The sequence below is a fragment of the Artemia franciscana genome, chromosome 3 (genome assembly GCF_032884065.1).
Source record: "Artemia franciscana chromosome 3, ASM3288406v1, whole genome shotgun sequence".
Taxonomy (NCBI): Eukaryota; Metazoa; Arthropoda; class Branchiopoda; order Anostraca; family Artemiidae; genus Artemia; species Artemia franciscana.
This window is the reverse complement of record NC_088865.1, coordinates 12,931,718-12,958,756: the sequence shown is the minus strand read 5'-3', so window position 1 is coordinate 12,958,756 and position 27,039 is coordinate 12,931,718. Positions and strand designations below refer to the sequence as shown.

Here is a 27,039-nt window from a genome sequence, read left to right as displayed (position 1 = left end):
TTTTTAGTTTTTTATTAGTTTTTAGTTTTTTTTCTTTTTAGTTTTTTTGTAGTTTTTACCTTTTTTTAGTTTTTAATTTTTTTTTACTTATGTCCTGGTCGTCATTTATACTCCCTGTGTCCCGGTCGTCATTTGTGTCCCGGTGCTTTGTTGATGGTGATTGCTAATCGAACATTCCTTGTGTCCCGGTCGTCATTTATATTCCCTATGCCTATGTGCCGGTGTCCCGGTCGTCATTTGTGTCCCGATGTCCCGGTCTGTAATTTCGTCAGTCGAAAACATGACGTCAGTCGACACAGAAACATGACGTCACCTGACAGATCCACAGACAGACAAATTATTTTTATATATATAGAAGATATATATATAAATATATATATATATTTTCTTTTTAGTTTTTTTGTAGTTTTTACCTTTTTTAGTTTTTTTCTTCTTTTGTATTAATGCTAAAGCCAAGGTTCAAACCTTGAGCCTCTCGGACCTAGAACCTGAAACATAACGCTTTACCAGCTCAGCTACTTCGGCTTGAATACATTCGTTTTGAGCAGCTTCCTCGGGTGTTGCCATTGTAGGTTCTTCAGTCATTTTACAATTAGAAATTTCTCTTTCAACGGTCTTCTTACAATTAAAAATTTGTCTTTGAACGATATTCTTAAATACCTGTGTCCTGGTCGTCATTTTTATTCCCTGTGTCCCGGTCGTCATCTGTGTCCCGGTGTCCCAGTCTGTAATTTCTCTTTGAGTGTCCCGGTCGTTATTTATATTCCCTCTGTCCCGGTCGTCATTTGTGTCCCGGTCTGTAATTTCTCTTTGAGTGTTTATTCTTTTTAGTATTTTTTAGTTTTTTACATTTTTTTTTTCAGTTTTCTTTTTCTTCTTTATTTTATTTTTCACCTTCACTATGAAATACATATCGCCGAACCTTTGTATTTTTAACTAAAATCTGGTAGGCATTGATGACCTTATCCAAGTCAAAATCCCAAACCCAATCATCATCGCTATCATTTTCAGTTTTGATATGTTTTGACTCTCGCTGTCCAGGGGGATCTTCATCTAACTGCGCGGTTTTGCGTTCTTTAGCCTCAAGCCTGTTTCCTTGCTGTTCTTTTGATTCCTCGGCACACTTTCTTTTCTGACTTTCTCTATCAGCAGCAAGTTTTTTGGCATAGACTCTTTGAGCATCTTCATCGGCTTTTGCCATGGTAAGTTCATCAGTCATTGTAAACTTAAACATTAATAGATTTCTACGTGAACATATGTCTTAAATATCTTGAATGACGTCACCGTCAAAGCAAAAATGACGACAACTAATTTCATGACGTCAGCCGACACAGAAACATGACGTCACCTGATCTGAAATTGAAAAAGCAGATCCGTTGGAATCATGGGAATGCGAGGAATATGAACAACCTCACTCTCATAAGGCCCTGTCAAGATTGTGGCCTCAATTAGGTTTTCCATTGTTTTTTTTTACGGCAAGTCGCGTGCCATTGCAAAGCTTTGGTGGGTTGATATTTCTTAAAAGTATTACTGGTACGCCTATTTTTAGTTGTAGCACGTGTGGTGGAAACCCTGAAGGATCTATGGAATTTAAAAATTCAGATGGATAATTAACCGCTTCATTTGGTTCCAAAACTGTGTCGACTGACTTGTAAAGGACTGCCTGGTCTCGAATCTTGTTCAAAACAATATTGTTGATTTCGTGGACGTCTATATTTTTGGGTGCGAGAATCGTTCTTTCACTTAGCCATTTATTATTTTTATAATTTTTTAGAATATTCGGAAATACTTTTTCAATCAATTCATTTTTGGACGTCACTAAATTACAGAAATCAGCAGGTAGTTGTATACGTCCTGAAATTGAGTCTACTGTTTGACCAGAGTCATCGTTTTGCAATCGGACACGCATATTTGTAGTTAATTTTAATATTTTTACGTGTGCCTATAAATTAGAATTTTTTAGGCAAGCATTCATTTCGTCTGCAGGAGTTAAACTACTTAAAAATTGCGAATATACAACATTCTTGGCTTTCCCATTGTCTCTGCATATACAAAGCCGTATGTACTAATAATGACATCATATGCAAACGCTCTTTTTACAAACAAACAAACATGCATACATGCAACTCGTTTTTATATAGATAGATAGATAGATAGATAGATAGATAAAATACAAATTAACTGCGTAAAACTTGCGAATATACAACATTCTTCGCTGTCCAATTGTCGCTGCATATAAATAGATTGTCAGGTTTACCGACCCTCGAACATGCAACGTACAATTGTCAATGGGAAAAACAATCAGTATTAAGATCTATACCGAAGCGCCACCCCAACACCTAGTTGGTGGGGCGCTTCGCGCCCCCCCAAGCCCCCCCTCGCGCGTAAGTCGTTACGCGCCATATTAGTTATGCGCCATTGTAGTTGTGTCCCTGTGTCCCACCTGTGAATATAGATAGATTTATATATGTGTTTCAAACTACGCAAAAATTGCGGATAAACAACATTCTTGGCTTTCCCATTGTCTGTGCATATGCAAAGCCGTATGTACTAATAATGACGTCATATACAAACGCTCTTTTTACAAACAAACAAACATGCATCCACATAACTCGTTTTTATATAGATAGATACAATACAAATTATCTGCGTAAAACTTGCGAATAAACATCATTCTTCGCTGTCCAATTGTCGCTGCATATAAATACATTGTCAGGTTTACCGACCCTCGAACATGCAACGTACAATTGTCCATGGGAAAAACAATCAGGATTAAGATCTATACCACATTTTTCTAATGATTGACCTTGAGCTTTGTTAATGGTGATTGCAAATACTAATCGAATTGGGAATTGCAATCTTTTAAATTGAAAAAGCAGATCTGTTGGAATCATGGGAATGCGAGGAATAAGAACAGCCTCACCCTCATAAGGCCCTGTCAAGATTGTGGCCTCTATTAGGTTTTCCATTGTTTTTTTTTTACGGCAAGTCGCGTGCCATTGCAAAGCTTTGGTGGGTTGATATTTCTTAAAAGTATTATTGGTACGCCTATTTTTAGTTGTAGCACGTGTGGTGGAAACCCTGAAGGATCTATGGAATTTAAAAATTCAGATGGATAATTAACCGCTTCATTTGGTTCCAAAACTGTGTCGACTGACTTGTAAAGGACTGCCTGGTCTCGAATCTTGTTCAAAACAATATTGTTGATTTCGTGGACGTCTATATTTTTGGGTGCGAGAATCGCTCTTTCACTTAGCCATTTATTATTTTTATAATTTTTTAGAATATTCGGAAATACTTTTTCAATCAATTCATTTTTGGACGTCACTAAATTACAGAAATCAGCAGGTAGTTGTATACGTCCTGAAATTGAGTCTACTGTTTGACCAGAGTCATCGTTTTGCAATCGGACACGCATATTTGTAGTTAATTTTAATATTTTTACGTGTGCCTATAAATTAGAATTTTTTAGGCAAGCATTCATTTCGTCTGCAGGAGTTAAACTACGTAAAAATTGCGAATATACAACATTCTTGGCTTTCCCATTGTCTCTGCATATACAAAGCCGTATGTACTAATAATGACATCATATGCAAACGCTCTTTTTACAAACAAACAAACATGCATACATGCAACTCGTTTTTATATAGATAGATAGATAGATAGATAGATAAAATACAAATTAACTGCGTAAAACTTGCGAATATACAACATTCTTCGCTGTCCAATTGTCGCTGCGTATAAATAGATTTTCAGGTTTACCGACCCTCGAACATGCAACGTACAATTGTCAATGGGAAAAACAATCAGTATTAAGATCTATACCACATTTTTCTAATGATTGACCTTGAGCTTTGTTAATGGTGATTGCAAATGCTAATCGAATTGGGAATTGCAATCTTTTAAGTTGAAAAGGCAGATCCGTTGGAATCTTGGGAATGCGAGGAATAAGAACAGCCTCACCCTCAAAAGGCCCTGTTAAGATTGTGGCCTCTATTAGGTTTTCCATTGTTTTTTTTTACGGCAGGTCGAGTGCCATAGCAAAGCTTTGGTGGGTTTATATTTCTTAAAAGTATTATTGGTAGGCCTATTTTTAGTTGTAGCGCGTGTGGTGGAAACCCTGAGAATAATATCTCGAGGTAAAAACTGATCACCGACCATAACGATGGCCACTTCGTCGATAGTTGGAGCATTGTATCTACGCACATGTTGGCCAGGAGGCGTTTTGTCAGCGGAAATAACAATTTTATACGTATAAGTAGGCATCAAATCGATGGCTGTTTTGAACAGACGCACTAAATTATTATTTTCGTGGAAAAGATGTTGTAATTGGGAAACGATTGTCCTTTCAATGTTGGGAGAAATTTCGCAACGTGCATTCAATTCAGAATTTCTATCACTGATGAAGTACAATTGTAAAAATTTATGATTCTCGCCTGAGAATGGTAGAAGAGACCCTGCTCTATGATAAATTTGCCCTTTTACTTTGAAAGTAGACATAAATTGATCTGGATTTTCAATTTGGGCTCCAAACGACGTCATTTGGAAACATGAGTTGTATTTTCTGATTCATTTATATTCCTTATGTCCCGGTGTCCCGGTCGTCATTTATATCCCCCTGTTTTATATCCCGCTTATTTTTCAGTTTTTTCGTTTTTTTAGTTTTTTTTTTACTTTTTTAGTTCTTTTAGTTTTTACGTTTTTTAGTTTTTTTTTTAGTTTTTTAAATGAATTTTTTTTTTAGTTTTTTACCTTTTTTTCGTTTTAGTTTTTAGTTTTTTAAGTTTTTTCCTTTTTTTAGTTTCTTTAGTTTTTTTAGTTTTTCGGCTTTTTTATTTTTTTATTAGTTTTTAGTTTTTTTTGTAGTTTTTGCCTTTTTTTAGTTTTTTCAGTTTTTTTTTTAGTTTTTAGTTTTTTACCTTTTTTAGCCTAACCAGGATTTGAACCTGGGACCTTCATTCTCCGTTCTGACACCCTCTCTCACCGAGTGACTACTCCAGCATGTTCATTTTGGTGTTTTAAATGGTATATTATTAACCAAATTAATGTGTTTTACAATATACTAAGCATCGTCATAACAAAAATGATGGCAACTAATTTCGTGACGTCAGCCGAAACATGACGTCACCGGATCCACAGATCCACAGATCCACACACAGACAGACAACTTATTTTTATATATATAGATAGATAGATAAGATATAATCTGGCGTAACAGACATAGTGTAACAGACATAAAAGACAGACAACTTATTTATATATATATAGATTTTTATGTATATGGATACAGTTTCTTCTTTAGTTTTTTTTCTTTTTTAGTTTTTCTTTTTTTTTAGTTTCTTCTTTTTATTGATTTGTTTTCTTCAATTTGTCAATGTTCATTCTAACATTGACACTTGGAAAAATCTTTACGTGCCAAGTATGCTAAAGCTCCGACAATTTATATTAAACCTCAAAATTGGGGTATCTGTTTTAAGGTTTTCGAATTACTTTAATCTATTGTAAAAATATATTGAAATATTTGTGGAATTCCCAGTTTTTTTTAGTTTTTTCTTTTTTTTTAGTTTTTTAGCTTTTTTTAGTTTTTTTTTTAGTTTTATATCTTTTTATTTATTTACAATTTTTCTTTTTAGGTTTTGACTTTTTTAATTTTTTTAATTTTTAATTTTTTTTTAGTTTTTTTTTTTAGTTTTTTTTTTAATTTTTTTTTAGTTTTTTACCATTTTTCTTTTTTCGAATTACTTTAATCTATTGTCAGATATAATCTGGCGTAACGGACAGACAACTTATTTTTATATATATAGATATATATATATATATATATATTTAACTTCGTAAAACTTGCGAATATACAACATTCTTGGCTGTCCCATTGTCTGTGCATATAAATAGATTGTCAGGTTTACCGACTCTTGAACATGCAACATATAATTGTCCATGGGAAAAATAATCTGTATTCAGATCTATACCTCATTATTCTAATTTGTTTTAGAATAATCACCATCAGGTTTGTTGATGGTGATTGCTAATCGAACATTCCCTGTGTCCCCGTCGTCATTTATATATCCCCCTGTGCCCCCCGGCGTCCCCGTTGTTGTTGTTTCCCTGTGTCACGGTCGTCATTTGTGTCCCGGTGTCCCAATCTGTAATTTCTCTTTAAATGTCGCGGTCGTCATTTATATTCCCTGTGTCCCGGTGTCCCGGTCGTCATTTGTGTTCCGGTGTCCCGGTCTGTAATTTCTCTTTGAGTGTCCTGGTCGTCATTTATATTCCCTGTGTCCCGGTCGTCATTTGTGTCCCGGTGCTTTGTTGATGGTAATTGCTAATCGAACATTCCTTGTTTCCCGGTCGCTTTCTCTTTGAGTGCCCCGGTCGTCATTTATATTCCCTACTAGCTGTTGGCGTGGTGCTTCGCGCCACCCCAACACCTAATTGGTGGGGTCGCTTCGCTCCCCCCAAGCCCCCCCGCGCGCGTAAGTCGTTACGCGCCATATTAGTTACGCGACATTGTAGTTGTGTCCCTGTGTCCCACCTGTGAACATATATATATATATATATATATATATATATATATATATATATATATATATATATATATATATATATGTATATATGTATATATATTTAACTACGTAAAACTTGCGAATATACAACATTCTTGGCTGTCCCATTGTCTGTGCATATAAATAGATTGACAGGTTTACCGACTCTTGAACATGCAACATATAATTGTCCATGGGAAAAACAATCTATATTCAGATTTATACCTCATTGTTCTAATGATTGCCCTTGAGCTTTGTTGATGGTGATTGCTAATCGAACATTTCCTGTCCCCTGTCCCGGTCGTCATTTGTGTCCCAGTGTCCCAGTCTGTAATTTCTCTTTGAGCGTCGCGGTCGTCATTTATATTCCCTGTGTCCCGGTCGTCATTTTTGTCCCGGTCGTCATTTGTGTTCCGGTGTCCCGGTCTGTAATTTCTCTTTGAGTGTCCTGGTCGTCATTTATATTCCCTGTGTCCCGTTCGTCATTTGTGTCCCGGTGCTTTGTTGATGGTGATCTAATCGAACATTCTTTGTGTCCCGGTCGCTTTCTCTTTGAGAAAAAGAGAATCACCATCGCTTTCGTTTTCTCTTCCCGGTCGCTTTGGGGTGGTGCTTCGCGCCACCCCAACACCTAGTTGGTGGGGGCGCTTCGCGCCCAACCTCCCCCCCAAGCCCCCATATATATGTTTTTAACTACGTAAAACTTGCGAATATACAACATTCTTCGCTGTCCCATTGTCTGTGCATATAAATAGATTGTCAGGTTTACCGACTCTTGAACATGCAACATATAATTGTCCATGGGAAAAACAATCTATATTCAGATTTATACCTCATTGTTCTAATGATTGCCCTTGAGCTTTGTTGATGGTGATTGCTAATCGAACATTCCCTGTGTTGCCGTCGTCATTTATATATCCCCCTGTGCCCCCAGCGTCCCCGTTGTAGTTGTGTCCCTGTGTCCCGGCCGTCATTTATATTCCCTGTGTCCCGGTCGTCATTTGTGTCCCGGTGTCCCAGTCTGTAATTTCTCTTTGAATGTCCTTTATTTTTTTTAGTTTTGTTTTTCTCCTTTATTTTTCAGTTTTTTTCCTTTTTTTATTTTTTCCTCGGCACGCTTTCTTTTCTTACTTTCTCTATCAGCCGCAAGTTTTTTGGCATAGACTCTTTGAGCAGCTTCCTCGCCTGTTGCCATTGTAGGCTCTTCAGTCATTTTACAATTAAACATTTTTCCGTCCACGATCTTCTTACAATTAAAAATTTGTCTTTTGAGCAGCTTCCTCGGCTGTTGCCATTGTAGGTTCTTCAGTCATTTTACGATTAAACATTTTTCCGTCCACGATCTTCTTACAATTAAAAATTTGTCTCGACAAACATGACGTCAGTCGACGCACAAACATGACGTCACTCGACAGACACACAGACAACTTATTTTTATATATATAGATAAGCAGATCGATTCATTGCAATTTTACTGAAAGAACATATTTCTGTTCAAAGTTGCCCTCTTTTTATCCGTTACTGCCTTAGTTGAAGTTGAGTTAAAAAGAAGAACAGTCTGCTTGATGGGGGCCCGGGGATACAGGTTTCAAACTGATCAGGTACAAAAAACTCATCCTTCCTTAGGGCACCCATGAAAACCCAATCCCACTAAAATTGTGATCATCCGTTGGCTCAAGAAATTGTCTAAGAAAATATAGCTTATATGTGTCCGCATTTGTCGGCATACTGGATGCTTTCGTTGACACATTCTTTAAATCTCTCCTCCAAATTTAAAATTCTAGCTGCAGTCCTGTATCCAGTGTGCCTAGCATGCATTTGTTTGTAAGATACCCTATCATGATTATTCCGAGATTCAGGGATTCTGAATCAGAAGACCTGGAATTGGAGCAGTGGTTTTTTTGGATTTTAGACAGTTTGTTTATGAAGGATAATGTTGTTTATTTTGAAAAGGTAGAAGGCGTTCGCAAGGACAAAGGGATCCCTAGAATAACTAGAATTCATAATGTAACTCCACCACTCTTGGTGTTATTGAAAACCATTACAATAAGATGATGGGAAACTATGACAAATTTACTTTCAGGGTATAAGAGTGGAGGTGAATAGGACTTGGTGTCATGTTTATCAAAGTAACCAATTTCTATGGCAATTATGCGTCATTTCATAAGAAATACCAAACCGAAGGATAGGGTGGGGGAACTGATGACTTTATTAAAAAAACAAGGCTATCAAATTGTATTGCTAGAAAACACACGTAACTTCAAATTTTGATGGAATGAAAAACAAAACAAATAAGTATCTCAGCAAAGTTAAGACTTACTATGCTCAAATGTGCCATTTTGCACCAGATCGTTATACTTATCCATCAAAATCTTTAAAATTCAATGCTCTAATCTATGTTCAGATGCATGGAGACAATTTATAATAATAAAGGAAATGTTTCAATGTCGTAGTAAAATTTATCAATTAGCCTACAGGAAATGATTTTAATTCACAGTTTGGGAAATAAGCTGATTTTAGTGAATAGTCTCTATTTTTAGGCTTTAGTTTCTTAGTATTGGTAATCAAATTAACCCAAGACAAGATAAGCCCTTCCACTGGATTAATTTAGTACTAAAGCTACTCTCAAAACACAGGTAGGATAAAGGTCTAGAATACTGGCTTTTGAGGAGACATGATAGAACAAAAAGAGAGATAGTTTTAGATTGCTAATTTTATGTTATATTGCCTTTTTGACAGTTAATCCACAGCCTCTTCTATTTGTGTCATGTAGCCCTAGGCTATGTAAAAAAACTAACATAACAATTGATTCAAAATTTTTCAAAAACAGATAAAAATGAGAAAAAACAAGGAAATGTGATTAATTAATACATGCTGCACATAATAGAGCCAGCAATTCTATCATTTTATGGTTGTTGTTTTTTTTATAGCCAAGGGCAAGGACCATTAGAGGAAGGCTGGAGAAGGATGAATCATCAGAAGTGAAAATTAATTATCTAAAGCTAATTAAATTAGCTAATAAAGCTAATTAGCTAAAATAAGCTATCTCGTTTTGCCCTAGTATCTTTTTGCTCTTATTGCTCTGGAGACTCTCTATTCTAGAGATTAGCCAGAAAATAATTGTGTTACCTCGTACAACAGGCACCTGAGGCTATTCTATCAGGCAAGTACCTCATTATATTCTGAATAGGCATCCTATCCTCAAAAAGAGTATTCATGATATTTTTTTTTTCATATTTTGTCTGTCATGGCTGATATTGATTTCATAATATTTATCCCCCCCCCCCAAAAAAAAATGACCTATGTTGCCGCTTCGCCGACTAAAGTGTTGCGAGAGCAACACTTTGGTTTTGTTTCTTCGCTATCGATCAGTAATCACATGATCAAAGGCCATTCCTCAGCGTTGATTTTTTTTGCCGTAGACCAACTTTCTAATGTCACCACTTAGAAAGGAGCAAAGGATAAGCTCCAATATCTTTAGTAATGAGTGAACTTTTATAGTTTATTAGGCACATCTGATACCAGTTCTCCACCGCAATCCCAAGTCCGAAAAACCGAATGATAAACTCAGCTGAAATCAAACTCAGCAGAAACAATAGATGGCAGCACTTTCGGACCCGTGGGGAAATGCCACATTTTTGCTTCGGTAAATTTTTCTATTTATCACTCAAAGAAGATATATTGGCTGTAGGGCCGGGTAACTGCCGCATATATTTAACACTTATAGATTTTAGTCCATCTTCAATTTGAAAGTGGTGCCTGCCTGCTTGCCTGCTAGAACGGAGCTTTCCACTCGAAAACAAAAACATGGTTTGATGAAACGAAAGCTTGGCTGCACAACTTCAGATACTCCTCTCTGACATAGGCTGTATAACTCCACTTCACTTTGCACACCAAAGGCTCTGGCTCGTGGACAAGCAAAAACCATCCTTTTTGGCCTCAGGCAAGAGTTCTGCGGAGCTTTCCAAAATGTAATGTCATATTCATCAATTCGGCCTGAGGTCCACACATTCCGTAAAAACCCGCACAGGTTAGACCCTTACCAGTGTCCAGGAATAAGCTGAGATCGGCGGCATAGAAAAAAAAAACTGGACAAAACCAAAGTGTTGCTCTCGCAACACAATGAAACAGAATTTGAATCGATTTATATGTAAAAGTGCCAATAACCACGAAAATGCAAGATTTTAATCGATACGACCACTAAAAGTACCAAAAACACACAATGAAATGAATATTAGAATCAATTTGATCAGTTAAAGTTTCAAGTACAATGAAAATGAAATGGGGTTGAAACAGATCGATCATTAAAAGTAGCAAGAAGAATGAAAATGAAAAGGTGATTTGAATCGATTTGACCGATAAAAGTGCCACACCAGGTACGAGCAGCTAACCTGCCGCAGCACGGGTTGCTAGATTGCTAGAGAATGAAAACTATGTAGCTAAATCTATTGATTTCATTGCCGATAAAAAGACTAAACAGCTTTATAAACTATTATCCTATTTTTGCCGACTACTTAAAGTTCTATGCACCCAACCTTGTTTTGTCTTGTGGGTTTTTTTTTTTTGGTAAAATGCTAGTTTTTCAATATCATACAGATGTAGGAAAATATCACCATCCAGTATATTTGAAACAATTTTTCGAAAATAAATTGCACAAACTGTGAAGTAGTAATTTCTGTTCGTTTTGAGTTTCAACTTCGCTCTTTCCTTTCATAAGAAATGCTCTGTTTCACCTGCTTTTTTAAAGTGTTTTTTTTTTTAAATTAATAGATCTGAGAACACCTTTCTTGTGAAGACATTGCCTTGTTCAGACGCATTGAACTTACAAAAAATCTTCTAAGGATTTTGTGCCTATTTTCGTCTTGAAATTTTTCAGTCAACATGCCTATTTCTAATTAGGCTGTTAAGAAAATTTTAATGTTCTATGAATATGGCCCTTTAAAATGAGATGTTAAAGATCTTTTGAAGAATTTTTTGTCAATATTTTGATAATTTCATAAGGATTTTACCTAAATCCGATACGACTGAACTTGGTATTACTTTCGAGCTACTTCATCGTAAAGAAAGAAAAATTACAAAATTTTTGAGTATATTTTCAAAACAATAAATTATTTTGTCACTTTTGCTGCGCTATTATTATTTCATTCGTCCAGGTCAGTAAATTATATGGTTGTTTTTATTTTAAATCGTTCTCTATCTTTTTTTTTTCTAGGTTGCAAAGAAGCTTTAAACTTAAGTGGAGGCTCAAAGATAACACTTGGACCGCAGTCAACACCTACGCTTTTATGGCTAGAAGAAAATTACGAGATCGCCGAAGGTGTTTGCCTACCTAGAAACACGTTGTATTTACACTATGTTGACTTTTGCATTAAGCATGGTATGCAACCTGTAAACGCAGCAACCCTTGGTAAGGTAAGGGTCACCCCTTCTTGCTGCACATTTTGTTTTAAATTTTTGCTTTCGAACAACTTTATGCCATTTCAGGGTATTGCCTAGTCTGTGGCATAAGAGGGCTAATAAGGATGTCACCCATACAGACATGCTTTATTGGGGGAGGGGGGGTAAGGGCCTTAGGTCTGTGCCCATCCCCTGAAATTTAGACTTTGAATGATTTGTTTTATGTTTATCACATAGCTAGTCGGTTTTGTCGTTGATTTCCAAATTTCTTCGCCATCTTCTAATCATTCCCTCAAAATAAACAAACTTTCTTCCCTTCAAAATGAATTCCAGGCGTTTGCGTGAGATCATGAATCCAGTTCAAATTAATAGAAGTCCATTATTTGCATTCTTTTCTGAGTATCAAGTCCATACCTAAGGAGGGAAGAAGGATAAAATCCCAAAATGATATTTTCAAATGTTGCTCTCTCCTCCTTTCGAATCAAAATCCTAGCTATAATCCATACCGGGTAAATGTGATTATTAACGATTACGAAAATTTAAGCTTTTTTGAAATGAATTGTATAAAAAAACAAGTTCTTTTCAAAGGAAAGTAAGGAGTGACATTGAACCTCAAAATGAAATGAACTTATTCTGTATATGAGGGAACCACCCCATCCTTAACCCTTCGCTCTTTACACTAAACTTCGACTTTTTGTCCCAATCTTCTAAGAACCACTTCTCAAACATATGAATCATTTAATTTATTAAAGTATTCTTTTAAAACACAATTAAGCTGTAGCATATTAAGCTTTAGCCACTAAAATTTAGCGTAAAGATCGAAGGGTAGAAGACAGTGGAGCCCCGCTGATATGCCGAATATTTTCTGTTCTTTTTTACTTTTAATGTTATTCTGTGCTTATATATGAAAGAAAGACTGTTTTTAATTTCATTTCTGATCATTTAATTTCATTTCTATCGCCCTCATAAACCCCTACTGCTTGCTGTTAAACTGTATAGTTTATTTCTTACAAATTCGATTGGTAGCATCTTTTTGGTTTCTTAAAAAGGGTACAAGAACTTCTAATTTTCGTTCGAGTGATCTGTTTCCCAATTTTCTAAGACTATTGGTGTGATTGATGACCCATGGGGAAAATCAATCAAACTCAATCACGTGTCTGCGATCTTCCTTCGCGAAAAAAAAAACATGAATAATTCTAGATTTTGTAGATGGGAGCTTGCAATCTCTACTCTAAGGTTCTCTGATGTACAGGATTCGATGGTGTAATTTCTATTGAGATCACTTTCCCTCTTGGGTGTGTTTTACCTTCTTTTTTTTAGTCAGGCAAATTTTTTCTCAGGATCTTAGCTTTGATGCGTAACTTTAAACTTGGTGGGTTTTAAATATTTTAGATCTTCATAGAAATCTAATTTTTTGTGTATACATTGTCATCGAACCTCCATTTTTTAGTTTCTGCTCCTATTTGTCCTAGTCACTCCTTACTTACAGTTCGTTACCATGAACTGTTTTCATAGTAAATATAATGTGATGAACATCCTTGCTCTAAATGCCTAATGCTCTATCTACATGTTATCAAACGTTTTCTTTTTTTCTTAATAACTATTTTTAATTAAAGAAAGGAAATTGATATTTTTAGAGTTCTTAAGAAGAGGGACGAGGGTTTGGGCTAGAGTTTTTAAATACGGCAAGGTGATAATATCGTACATGCACCAAAGTGTAAATTTTTCTCTCAAACTTACTTCTTTCTCTTTGACAGATTATACGCCAGCAGTTTCCGCAATTAACCGCTCGTCGGCTTGGGACGAGAGGCCAATCCGTGTATCATTATTACGGAATAGCAATCAAGGAGACTTCCCAATACTACGAGCTGAGGTATTCTAAAAATAGTCTTCAAAGGTAAGGTGAATATGGTATATACTGACTATCAGGCGCGCCATAGATACTTATGTCACTTCTTTACATCGAACTTTTTCTTCAACTAAATTTAATCATCACGAATTTTATTTTTAGAACTTAGAATCTCATAAATCATATTAAGATCAAAGTCTGCAAAGAACTGTTAAATGAGAGGATGTCCGGCTTATTTCCCCCCCCCCCCAAAAAAAATCCAGTTGCGAAATCCCCTCACGGTTAATTTCTCCTGGATAATTCCCCCCTAAAATACCACCTTAGGAAATTCTCTCCGAATGCAAAATGAGCGGCCAATGGGATATTAAGACAAGTAAAAAGAACGAAATAAATCAGCTATTAGGAAGAAGGGACGATGGGTAATTTATCGGACGTCAGACGATGGGCCATTTTATTGGACACGATATCCTTCTAAATATCAAATTTCATTGAGATCCGATCACCCGTTCGTAAGTTAAAAATACCTCATTTTTTCTAATTTTTCAGAATTAACACCCCCCTCCTAACTACCCCAAAGAGAGCGGATCTGTTCCGGTTATGTCAATCATGTATCTAGGACTTGTGCTTATTTTTCCCACCAAGTTTCATTCCGATCCCTCCACTCTAACTGTTTTCCAAGATTTTAGGTTTCCCCCTCCCAACTCCCCCCCAATGTCACCAGATCCGGTTGGGATTTAAAATAACAGCTCTGATACACGATATCCTTCCAAACATCAAATTTCATTAAGATAGGATCAACCGTTCGTAAGTTGAAAATACTTCAGTTTTTCTATTTTTCCGAATTAACGGGGCCCCCACTCCCCTCAAGATGGTCAAATCAGGAAAACGACTATTTCTAATTTAATCTGGTCCGGTCCCTGATACGCCTGCCAAGTTTCATCGTCATAGCTTACCTGGAAGTGCCTAAAGTAGCAAAACCGGGACCGACAGACAGAATTTGCGATTGCTATATGTCACTTGGTTAATACCAAGTGCCATAATTAAAAACCTATTAAAACTCAACTGTTAAAAACCATTTACAAAAAAAAACTTTTGCCCTAACCCAAACCAGACCAAGCAGTCCCAATGACAAATCCCCCACTACGTCAGGGGGGGGGCACCCCCGCACCCCTTCCCTCGATCTGCTATCCCACGCTCCCTTTTCCCCCAAAATCGCCCGATCAAAATTTTGATATAACCATTTTGTTCACCATAGTTGAAACTTTTAGTAGCCATGCCTTTGGAGATAAAAATCCCCCCCCACTGCCCTTGGAGAAGGTCTTTAAGTTATAAAATTTGCCAATTGTTTAAACATGTTATTTGTTATTGGGAAATATCCATATATTTTTTGGGTGCAGGGGGGGGTGAATTTTTCGCTGGGGGTATTTTACACGAGTATTTTCTGGGGGGTGAGCTTTTCAGGGGAAATTTTACAGGGGAATTTGCCAGAATTCCTATACAAAAACCTTTCTTATTTTACTTACATTTTCTTTGCTGACTCAATTTTACGCGTGGAAATGTTAAGGTAATTTTCCAGGTTAAATTTCCACCGGGATTCAATTGTCTATAGGATCTTCCCGTGGGGGGGGATTTTTTCGTGGAGGTCGAGGCAGATTTCCCGGCATTATTTAAAAACGATCAGATATTTAAAAAAAAAGTTTTTTCAACTGAAAGTAAGGATCAACATTGAAACCTAAAACGACCTTAAATTATTACGTTTATGAGGGGGGTTTCCGCTCTCCTCAATACCTCGTTCTTCTCTTCCGAAGTTTGAAATTTGTCCTAATTCTTTAAGAACGACTCCTGAAACACAAGGTGATTTGATAAGAACAATAATAAGTTGTTTTTTTTTTTATTTGCTAAAAACTTTAGCGTGAAAGGTGAGGTGTTGCGGAGGGGAAAAACTCCTCAAATACGTAACAATATCTGTTCGTTTTAAGTTTTAATGTTGCTCCTTACTTTCAGTTTAAAAGGCTTGTTATTTCAAATTTAATTTCTGAAAGTGTTTATGTTTTCTGGGTCTTCAAAAAGGCTTAGGGTGTTAATCCTTAATTAACCCTCCTCAACGTACTTTGAAAGTTTGTATACGGTTTTATTGTGTTTCTATTGGTCTTTCACTCTGTACAGGCCTAATACCGATAAACTTGGGTATTATATCTGTCATAGATGGGGTATTCTTTAATAGATGGTGAACAACTTTTCATTTATTTTATTTTTTTTGTATTGCGGGGTGGTTTTTATAACTTACTGTTTTTGTATCAATATTGTTTTACTATTTTAATTTCAACAGATTTATTAGAACTTTAACCCTCACCAGATTTTAGATTAAGGTTACGACCATTTCAACTCTCTGTTTTAAAACCATTTTCACGTTTATTCTAAATACGAGCAGGCTCAAATCTTCGCCCTAAGCCCTTCACTCTCTGCTGTAAAATTCAATCTAGAATTTCGTAAACTAATAACGTTTTCATTCTTGGAACTGGAGAAATGACTAGAGATGTACAGAATATTACCAAGTCTATTTTCTTATCGTTTTTGCAATCCCGTTCTCCGTTAAACGTACATATTGACTTTAGAAATTTAGTATGTCGGTACTTTATCGATTATGAAAAATTGCTGACATCGGTCTTTAACCCTGTAGATACTAGGTCCTATATCAGAAACAATAGCCGGTAAAAAAATTTCTGAAAGCACCATCGGACACGCCATGTCGAGCTTACTGTTGGTAAATCTTTAACTCAAAACAGTATTTTGTATAGAAGAAAAAAAACAAATGCGCGAGTGATCATTTGGTGCAAAATAAAAAAAATCGTATGTTGGGGACAACAGCTTGACAACTCTGTCTTAGAGCTCTCAGATGCTTTGAATCTCATGGTATAATTTTCGTCAAGATTGCACCCTCTTTTAGTTCAAGCCTTCACCTGAGACTGTCTGAATTTTTAAGCTAAGAACATTTTGTGGGTTTATGAAAAATTAACACATTCTGAATATTTAGAACCAGCAGTAAAAGCAAATTTACATGAGGCATACATTTTAATTGAAATTTCGTATTTAGAGTTTCTATTTACAAAGATAAATCTTTGCTTATAGTTCATTGAAATGAGCTGTTTAATCCAGGTCTCTCTGAAAAGGAGACGATGGATGCTAGCCTCCTCCGCCAACTGTTTTTTCATTTGAGTTTAGTATTTTTAGAACAAAACTTCAGAAATGTTGATTATTCCTAAATAAGAACACGCTTCAAAGGATTTATTGGGGAACAGGGTCAAAATATAAAAGTGAATTTTAGGCTCGTAATCTTCACGTTTTTCAATGGAAGTTTTTCAGGTAAATATTGTTTTTAGGGGAATATTCCCTCTTCCTTTGGGCAGATAAGCAAATGAGTTTAATCTTAACGTTACGCTTAAATGTCTCTACAATAGCAAGAAGCTGTCAGCTCGAATCACCCATGTTGCAAGCTTAGTCTAAACACATTCCTCAAAAGGATGATCGGTTTGGGAATTTATCATAGCCTGGCTTATGATTGCCTGAAGGATTTTGCAATGAAAAAAAAAATATGGATCTAAAAATAGATTTTTGAGCTCCCCCACACACCAAAAAAAGACTCGCTAGCCTTTGCTCCTTCTATAAGTTGATGCATCGTCATTTACTAATTTATACAAAAAACGGAACGTTTAACGAATCAAGTTGAATGAGCCTTGAAGATTAGTATGCATAATAGGGACAAATACTCCTTCGGTGTAGTGCTTGCATATCAGACCATTTCAAATGAAGAGGTAAAAAGTGTGTAACAAGGGTCTTGGTTATGACAAAATTGTAGTTAATAATAATTTGTCAACGGTAGTGACACCTTCATGACAAAAATTTAAATTCCTGATACTATTAGTTCTTAAATTTAGGGTCTAAATGCAAATGCATTCCTGCCACAAATTTTTTCCAAAGAGCCATTAATCCTAGTTGAACGTTTTTGACGCTTGTAACGATGATCTATTCATGCCCAGGCTCATTTTTTTTTATTATTATTTATTTGCAAGTTCAGAAGGATAGTCTCTCGAGCAATTCAGCGCCCTCCGTGTACTTCCCGTCCTGGACCTTCAAATATGAAACATTCAATGGCCTCAAATTCGGTTGTTGGTGCTAGTGGTGAGTCATTTTTCTCCTTGTTCATTCTTGCTGAAGCTTAACAGGGCTCCCTAGAAAAACTACTGCTGCAAACCAGATTAGAAACATGGAAAAACCTATGGGTTTTGCTTATTTGGCATAATAAGAGACGATCTTCAGAGGATGAGGCATCAATTTAAGCCCAGTATGTGCCATGGTTTGTTCTTTACTAGATTTCAGCCATCTCTACTGCTATGATACCGATTAAACTAACATAATCGCCATTTATAATTGACCTAACCGATTTGTTATGTAGTGTTTTAGTGTATTAACGAAATTATTAACATGTCTTATATGTAACCCATATATCATAAGTATTCGGTGGTCCAATGGTAAACATATCAACCTTTCACGTGGGAGAACGGGGTTTGACTCCGCGTCGGGGAAAACTTTTAGTGTGTTGAATATAAAAACGATATTTTTTAAATTTAAAATTTAAAGAAGAAACTTATTTTAGTTACATCTTAGCTAGAATAATGAAGATAATATCAATAAGCTACAGGGTTCAGTCCCTTTGGGCTTGAGTTCGTTGTTTACTATAAAACTAGCTGTTGGAGTGGCGCTTCGCGCCACCCCAACACCTAGTTGGTGTTGGCCCCCTGCGCGCGCAAGTCGCGCGCAAGCTGCCCCCGCGCGCGTAACGACTTGCGCGCGCAAGCCCCCCCGCGCGCAAGTCGTTACGCGCCATATTAGTTACGCGGCATTGTAGTTGTCTCCCTGTGTCCCACCTGTGAATATATATATATACATATATATATATATATATATATCCATATATATATATATATATATATATATATATATATATATATATATATATATATATATATATATATATATATATATATATATATATATATATATATATATATATATATATATATATATATATATTTAACTACGTAAAACTTGCGAATGTACAACATTCTTGACTGTCCCATTGTCTGTGCACATAAATAGATTGTCAGGTTTACCGACTCTTGAACATGCAATATATAATTGTCCATGGGAAAAACAATCCGTATTCAGATCTATACCTCATTATTCTAATGATTGCCCTTGTGCTTTGTTGATGGTGATTGCTAATCGAACATTCCCTGTGTCCCTGTCGTCATTTATATATCCCCCTGTGCCCCCCGGCGTCCCCGTTGTTGTTGTTTCCCTGTGTCCCGGTCGTCATTTGTGTCCCGGTGTCCCAGTCTGTAATTTCTCTTTGAGTGTCGCGGTCGTCATTTATATTCCCTGTGTCCCGGTGTCCCGGTCGTCATTTTTGTCCCGGTCGCCATTTGTGTTCCGGTGTCCCGGTCTGTAATTTCACTTTGAGTGTCCTGGTCGTCATTTATATTCCCTGTATCCCGGTCGTCATTTGTGTCCCGGTGCTTTGTTGATGGTGATTGCTAATCAAACATTCCTTGTGTCCCGGCCGCTTTCTCTTTGAGTGTCCCGGTCGTCATTTGTGTCCCGATGTCCCGTTGTGTAATTTCGTCAATCAACAAACATGACGTCAGTCGACACACAAACATGACGTCACTTGACACACAGACACACAGATAACTTATTTTTATATATATATATATATATAGATGTCCCGGTGTCCCGGTCGTCATTTGCGTCCCGGTGCTTTGTTGATGGTGATTGCTAATCGAACATTCCTTGTGTCCCGGTCGCTTTCTCTTTGAGTGTCCCGGTCGTCATTTGTGTCCCGATGTCCCGGTGTGTAATTTCGTCAATCAACAAACATGACGTCAGTCGACACACAAACATGACGTCACTCGAAACAGAGACACACAGACAACTTATTTTTATATATATACTAGCTGTTGGGGTGGCGCTTCGCGCCACCCCAACACCTAGTTAGTGGTGCATATAGTCCTAGTTGTCTGTGCATATACAAAGCCGTATGTACTAATAATGACGTCATATGCAAACGCTCTTTTTACAAACAAACAAACATGCATACACACAACTCTTTTTTATATAGATAGATAGATACAATACAAATTAACTGCGTAAAACTTGCGAATATACAACATTCTTCGCTGTCCAATTGTCGCTGCATATAAATAGATTGTCAGGTTTACCGACCCTCAAACATGCAACTTACAATTGTCCATGGGAAAAACAATCAGTATTAAGATCTATACCACATTTTTCTAATGATTGACCTTGAGCTTTGTTAATGGTGATTGCAAATGCTAATCGAATTGGGAATTGCAATCTTTTAAATTGAAAAGGCAGATCTGTTGGAATCATGGGAATGCGAGGAATAAGAACAGCATTACCCTCAAAAGGCCCTGTCAAGATTGTGGCCTCTATTAGGTTTTCCATTGTTTTTTTTACGGCACGTCGCGTGTCATTGCAAAGCTTTTGTGGGTTGATATTTCTTAAAAGTATTATTTGTACGCCTATTTTTAGCTGTAGCACGTGTGGTGGAAACCCTGAAAGATCTATGGAATTTAAAAATTCAGATGGATAATTAACCGCTTCATTTGGTTTCAAAACTGTGTCGACTGACTTGTAAAGGACAGCCTGGTCTCGAATCTTGGTCAAAACAATATTGTTGATTTCGTGGTCGTCTATATTTTTGGGTGCGAGAATCGCTCTTTCACTTAGCCATTATTTTTATAATTTTTTAGAATATTCGGAAATACTTTTTCAATCAATTCATTTTTGGACGTCACTAAATTACAGAAATCAGCAGGTAGTTGTATACGTCCTGAAATTGAGTCTATCGTATCATAAATGTCTTTTTGTTCCGACGTTAACTTGGAAATGTTATTTTGTACATACAACAATAGATCACTCGTATGTAACTTTGTTCACGATCCAATTCTACACATGTCGAAACAGCAGCGATACGGTTAGGTGAAGGTGTAGTTATAAATTTCTGATGTAAAATCAAAAGTCATATCTGACGTCTCTAACTGTTTTCGATGGAGTATATCTTCGGACATTTTTGACTTATATTTTTCCCATAACTCTGTAGGAGCTGATGGAGAGCAAGTTGTTAAAATGATGCCAAACAATGCACGAATTTGACTTGTGGTTGACGTGTCGCACGCGTCATTGATGCAGTTATCCCAGTGTTGGTCATTCTCCAATAAATTCAGAGCTTGGCATGCACTACGGTAAGTGTCATGTATAGTACCGTTTACAGTTCTCAAATACTCAAAGGCTGTCGGACCGGGTACATTCACCAAAAGCAGGCGTAGAAAGAAACATTCATGTTGATTGGGGTGAACGGTGTAGAGTCTTCCTATCGTGGTATCTTTGAAGATGGTAGGTTGGCCGTCGACTGACTTGCCCTGTTTTCGACGTTCAAATACTTTATTTTTAGTTTTCCACGTGTAATACGAAGGCACTTCAGTATACAGCAGTTTCTTTGCAAAAGAATCATTTTTGCAAAGCGAAAAAAAGCTGTTAATTTTGTATCCGGTGGATTCAGGGCTCTTTGTTGCATGTTGGTTTCCGAGAAATAAACACGTTGACCATTCTGTAAATGTACCGCTAAGTGAACAACGGCTGGACTACGTTCATGTATCGGAAATGAAAGAATTCGCCAAACAGCTTCATTACTGCGTATGTATCTTCCAGCCTGATATTGTACGACTTCGTCGAAATCTTTGATTTCGGGCTGCAAGCCAAAAACTGCCATGTCACTGCCTTTGTTGACGTATTTACATATGTATTTGATTGCCTTTACGGAGTTACAGTATTCAACGTTTATGTGTTACAACGTTATGAGTTACAGTATTCAACATATGTATTTGATTGCCTTTACGGAGTTACAGTATTCAACGTTTATGTGTGCATTAAATGTTTTTGATAATAATGGGGAATATGGAACAACCCACTGGTTATCTACTTCGATGGTGGTACCGTTGCCATTGTAGGTTCTTCAGTCATTTTACAATTAGAAATTTCTCTTTCAACGGTCTTCTTACAATTAAAAATTTGTCTTTGAACGATATTCTTAAATACCTGTGTCCTGGTCGTCATTTATATTCCCTGTGTCCCGGTCGTCATTTGTGTCCCGGTATCCCAGTCTGTAATTTCTCTTTGAGTGTCCCGGTCGTTATTTATATTCCCTCTGTCCCGGTCGTCATTTGTGTCCCGGTCTGTAATTTCTCTTTGAGTGTTTTTTTCTTTTTAGTATTTTTTAGTTTTTTACATTTTTTCTTTTTTCAGTTTTCTTTTTCTTCTTTATTTTTCAGCTTCACTATGAAATACATATCGCCGAACCTTTGTTTTTTTAACTAGAATCTGGTAGGCATTGGTGACCTTATCCAAGTCAAAATCCCAAACCCAATCATCATCGCTATCATTTTCAGTTTTGATATGTTTTGACTCTCGCTGTCCAGGTGGATCTTCATCTAACTGCGCGGTTTTGCGTTCTTTAGCCTCAAGCCTATTTCCTTGCTGTTCTTTTGATTCCTCGGCACGCTTTCTTTTCTGACTTTCTCTATCAGCAGCAAGTTTTTTGGCATAGACTCTTTGAGCATCTTCATCGGCTTTTGCCATTGTAAGTTCATCAGTCATTTTAAACTTAAACATTAATAGATTTCTACGTGAACATATATGTCTTAAATATCTTTATTGACGTCACCGTCATAGCAAAAATGACGACAACTAACTTCATGACGTCAGTCATATATCTATCTATCTATATAAAAATAAGTTGTCTGTCTGTGGATGTGTGGATGGATGTGTCAGGTGACGTCACCTGAAAAAACTGGATTAGGTGACGTCAAAACTGAAAAAACTAAAAAAAGGCAAAAACTACAAAAAAAACTAAAAACTAATAAAAAAAATAAAAAAGCTAAAAAACTAAAAAAACTATAAAGGTAAAAACCAATAAAAAACTAAAAAAAAAACTGAAAAAACTAAAAAAAGGCAAAAACTACAAAAAAAAACTAAAAACTAATAAAAAAAGTAAAAAAGCTAAAAAACTAAAAAAACTAAAAAAACTAAAAAAAGGTAAAAAACTAAAAAAAATAAAAAATAAAAAAAAACTAAAAAAAAGGAAAAAACTGAAAAATAAGCTAAAATAAAGGTAAAAACCAATAAAAAACTAAAAAAAAAAAGGAAAAAACTAATAAATGACGACACTCAAAGAGAAAGCGACCAGGACAAAAGGAATGTTCGATTAGCAATCAACAAAGCACCGGGACACAGGGAGTATAAATGACGACCAGGACATAAGTAAAAAAAAAAAAAACTATCTATATATATAAAAATAAGTTGTCTGTGGATCTGTGGATCGTGGATCAGGTGACGTCACCTGAAAAAACTGGATCAGGTGACGTCAAAACTGAAAAAACTAAAAAAAGGCAAAAACTACAAAAAAAACTAAAAACTAATAAAAAAGCTAAAAAACTAAAAAAACTAAAAAAAAGGCAAAAACTACAAAAAAACTAAAAACTAATAAAAAAAATAAAAAAGCTAAAAAACTAAAAAAAACTAAAAAAACTAAAAAAAGGTAAAAAACTAAAAAAACTAAAAACTAAAAAAAAACTAAAAAAGGTAAAAACTAAAAGAACTAAAAAAGAAAAAAATAAATGACGACACTCAAAGAGAAAGCGACCAGGACAAAAGGAATGTTCGATTAGCAATCAACAAAGCACCGGGACACAGGGAGTATAAATGACGACCAGGACGTACACCGGGATACAAATGACGACCGGGACACAGGGAATATAAATAACGACCGGGACACAGGGACACAACTACAACGGGGACACCGGGGGAAACAGGGGGATATAAATGACGACCGGGACAAAAAAACTAAAAAGAAATAAAAACTAAAAACTAATAAAAAAAACTAAAAAATCTAAAAATCTAAATAAGCTAAAAAAGAAAAAAAAAGGAAAAAAATAAAGGAGAAAAACAAAACTAAAAAACGAATGTATATACAGACCGGGACACCGGGATACAAATGATGACCGGGACCCGGGACACAGGGAATATAAATGACGACCGGGACACAGGGACACAACTACAACGGGGACACCGGGGGAAACAGGGGGATGTAAATGACGACCGGGACACCGGGACAGGGAATGGTCGATTAGCAATCACCATCAACAAAGCTCAAGGGCAATCATTAGAATCATGAGGTATAGATCTGAATACAGATTGTTTTCCCATGGACCATTATATGTTGCATGTTCAAGAGTCGGTAAACCTGACAATCTATTTATATGCAAAGACAATGGGACAGCAAAGAATGTTGTATATTCGCAAGTTTTACGTAGTTAAAACCATATATATATATATATATATATATATATCTATATTCACAGGTGGGACATAGGGACACAACTACAATGGCGCGTAACTATTATGGCGCGTAACGACTTACGCGCGCGGGGGGGCTTGGGGGGGGGGGCGCGAAGCGCCCCCACCAACTAGGTGTTGGGGTGGCGCGAAGCGCCACCCCAACAGCTAGTATATATATAGAAGATAGATGTCCCGGTGTCCCGCTCGTCATTTGTGGCCCGATGTCCCGGTGTGTAATTTCGTCAATCAACAAACATGGACGTCAGTCGACAAGCAAACATGACGTCACTCGACACACACACACACACACCGACAACTTATTTATATATATATATATATATATATATATATATATATATATATATATCTAATTTACTATGGGCTAGATTCGAGAAAATTCACAAGACGGGTAAATTACATCGAAAAAATAGAATTAGCAAATAAATTGTAAAAATCTTGTGGTTTCAGGACAGTATGATTCCAAGGGCCTCACCCCAGCGTAAGGGCCTGACTGTATACGGTTTTCACATTTTGAAAATCCATTGGTGGGACGTATTTTATTTGTGGGTGCCAATCGTTATTGTTACTACAAAAAGAAGAAGCGTAGCGTTGATAAAGTTTGATTCTTTCTCGCAACTCTACTTTTTAAAACAATAAAAAACTTTAGCGTAAGGAGCGGGGTGTCGAGGAGGAAAAGCCCCTTTCATATACGGAGTAATTTCTGTTCGTTTTAAGTTTTAATGTCGCTCCTTACTTTCATTTAAAAAAACTTGTTTTTTTTTTTAATCGCTGACAAGAAACTAATTGACAATTATACTCTGAAATGAAAAGGCAAAGTTCAGTTGTCTCCCGATAGGATGTCGGGTGGATTGAAAGGATTAATTTGGGTGAGATTGATGCGCCAGCCTTTCAAATGCTTTCCAAGGTTAAAAAAGACTAATCCAGGCATGAAGTTGGATGTAAACAGACTACTAAAATAATGACGTGATGTTACTTCGGTTAGAAATGAAGCAACACAATAGAATAGTTAAATTGAAAAACAGTTAACAAACTTTTAACCCTTTGTCTATAGCAAAGACAGACTTTGAACTTAATTCAAGGAAAGGCTATCAGCAAAATTTTATAGCCTTGTATGTAGGCTACAGTACATCCTAAGTTTTTACTTTTTGGAAGATCTTGACAAGAAATTATCCCAGGCTATGCTAGTTCCACTCCATCTGTTATAAAATATTGCTGAATGATTCAATAGTCTAGTTGATTTTGCTGACAATCACGGTAAAGTCGTAGTTTATGTGGGGGGAGGAGGAAAGCCCCTGGCTCCTTAAAAAACTCTGATAAGTTTTTTTGAAGGAAATTTTATATTCCCAATATTTTTAATCTTGCACATTTTTCATATTTTTGGGAAAATTTTTGGCATGTCCTCCCTTTAGCGTATTCCTTCTCCAGATAATAAATCCTCGTTAAAACTACCGTCTCTCCTGCGCTACTACATTAGGAGACCTGTTGCACCGTACCACAGAAGAACTGTGCTACCAAACTGTCGTAATACCGTAAATCAGCTCAAGAATGATATAAACATTATATTCTTTAAATGAAGATATTGACAACAGAATGACTTTTGTGGGGGCCTCTTAAAACACAATTTTCAATCTTCTATGTCAAGGTTGTAAATGAAAAAGAGAAAAACTAACACCTATGACGAATGCATCATCGTTATTGCACAGTTAGGGTTAATCGCCAAAATTTAAAATATCTGATAAGGAAAATATTACGGAGTTTTTCCTATTCTTCTGAATCCCCTAGCTGTTACGAAAATGAATCCGAGAATTTCAAAAAAGAGCTTGAAATGTCTCGAAAATGGTCATAGATAGAAAAGAAAAATGCATCATTGAAATCAACATGGTCGAAAACCCTTTTCAGAAGAATTACAAGTCTCACCTTGAACAACAAGGAAAATCACTTTTTTTGCAGAGAAAGCGCTGATTTGTCTCCTTTTTTTCTTTCTTTGTTTCCCCACCACTAGTTGGGCACTGAAATATCATAGGAAGCTTTTTAAGTGGTCATTTCAGCTTCAATATTTGAACCTGCGTCCTTTTTTGTAAATTACACTTGATAACATCATCATAAAGTACCATATGACATCCAAAAATTGCACTTGTGTGTCATTTCCGGCGTGAAAGTCTAAAACATTAAAAACCACTATCACGATCTTTATGGTCAGAAAACCCAAAACTGTGGCTTAAAATCTGCCAGCTTCTGCTCTCTCCCTCCCAGATCCCTTAATAAATTTGGTAAATCTTCTACTGGCTAAAAGAACTGGGGTATTTCTTGTAGCTAGGCTAGTTCTATATTAGCCTAGTGGTGTCAATTCAGGACAGTTTATGCTGTTGAAAATGTATTTTTGAATATTTAGTGGGGGTGCAAACTTATTGTCTTATTCATTTTTTTTTTTCAATGAAAATGTAGAATAAAAATGCATTATTAGTGAAGAAACTCCCGAAAAGGATAATTTTGAAAATCTAGATGGAGAATTGGTGCTTTCACTGTTCTTGGCATTTTTACAAATCAAAATTGATTAAAATCCCTTTCATAATCACAGTTCTTGGTACTTGTACAAGTCAAATTGATTCAAATACTCATTTCATTATCTCTGTTCTTCACTACTTTTACAGATCAAACTGATTAAAACCCCCATTTTATTTCATGGTTCTTGGAACTTTTACTGGTAAAATCTATTCAAACCACCCTTTCATTTTCATTCTTCTTGCTACTTTT

At 36.2% G+C, this 27,039-nt stretch overlaps 1 protein-coding gene across 1 annotated transcript in view; it reads left to right on the top strand.

Moving 5' to 3' along the window:
* LOC136025467 (zinc finger protein 37-like) overlaps positions 1 to 27,039 on the top strand; it is a 60,854-nt gene that overhangs the window by 19,963 nt on the left and 13,852 nt on the right. The window contains exons 5-7 of the mRNA XM_065701499.1: positions 11,755 to 11,954; positions 13,697 to 13,836; positions 17,864 to 17,967. Coding sequence (XP_065557571.1) covers positions 11,755 to 11,954; positions 13,697 to 13,836; positions 17,864 to 17,967 — 444 coding nt within the window. The remainder of the gene's footprint in view (positions 1 to 11,754; positions 11,955 to 13,696; positions 13,837 to 17,863; positions 17,968 to 27,039) is intronic.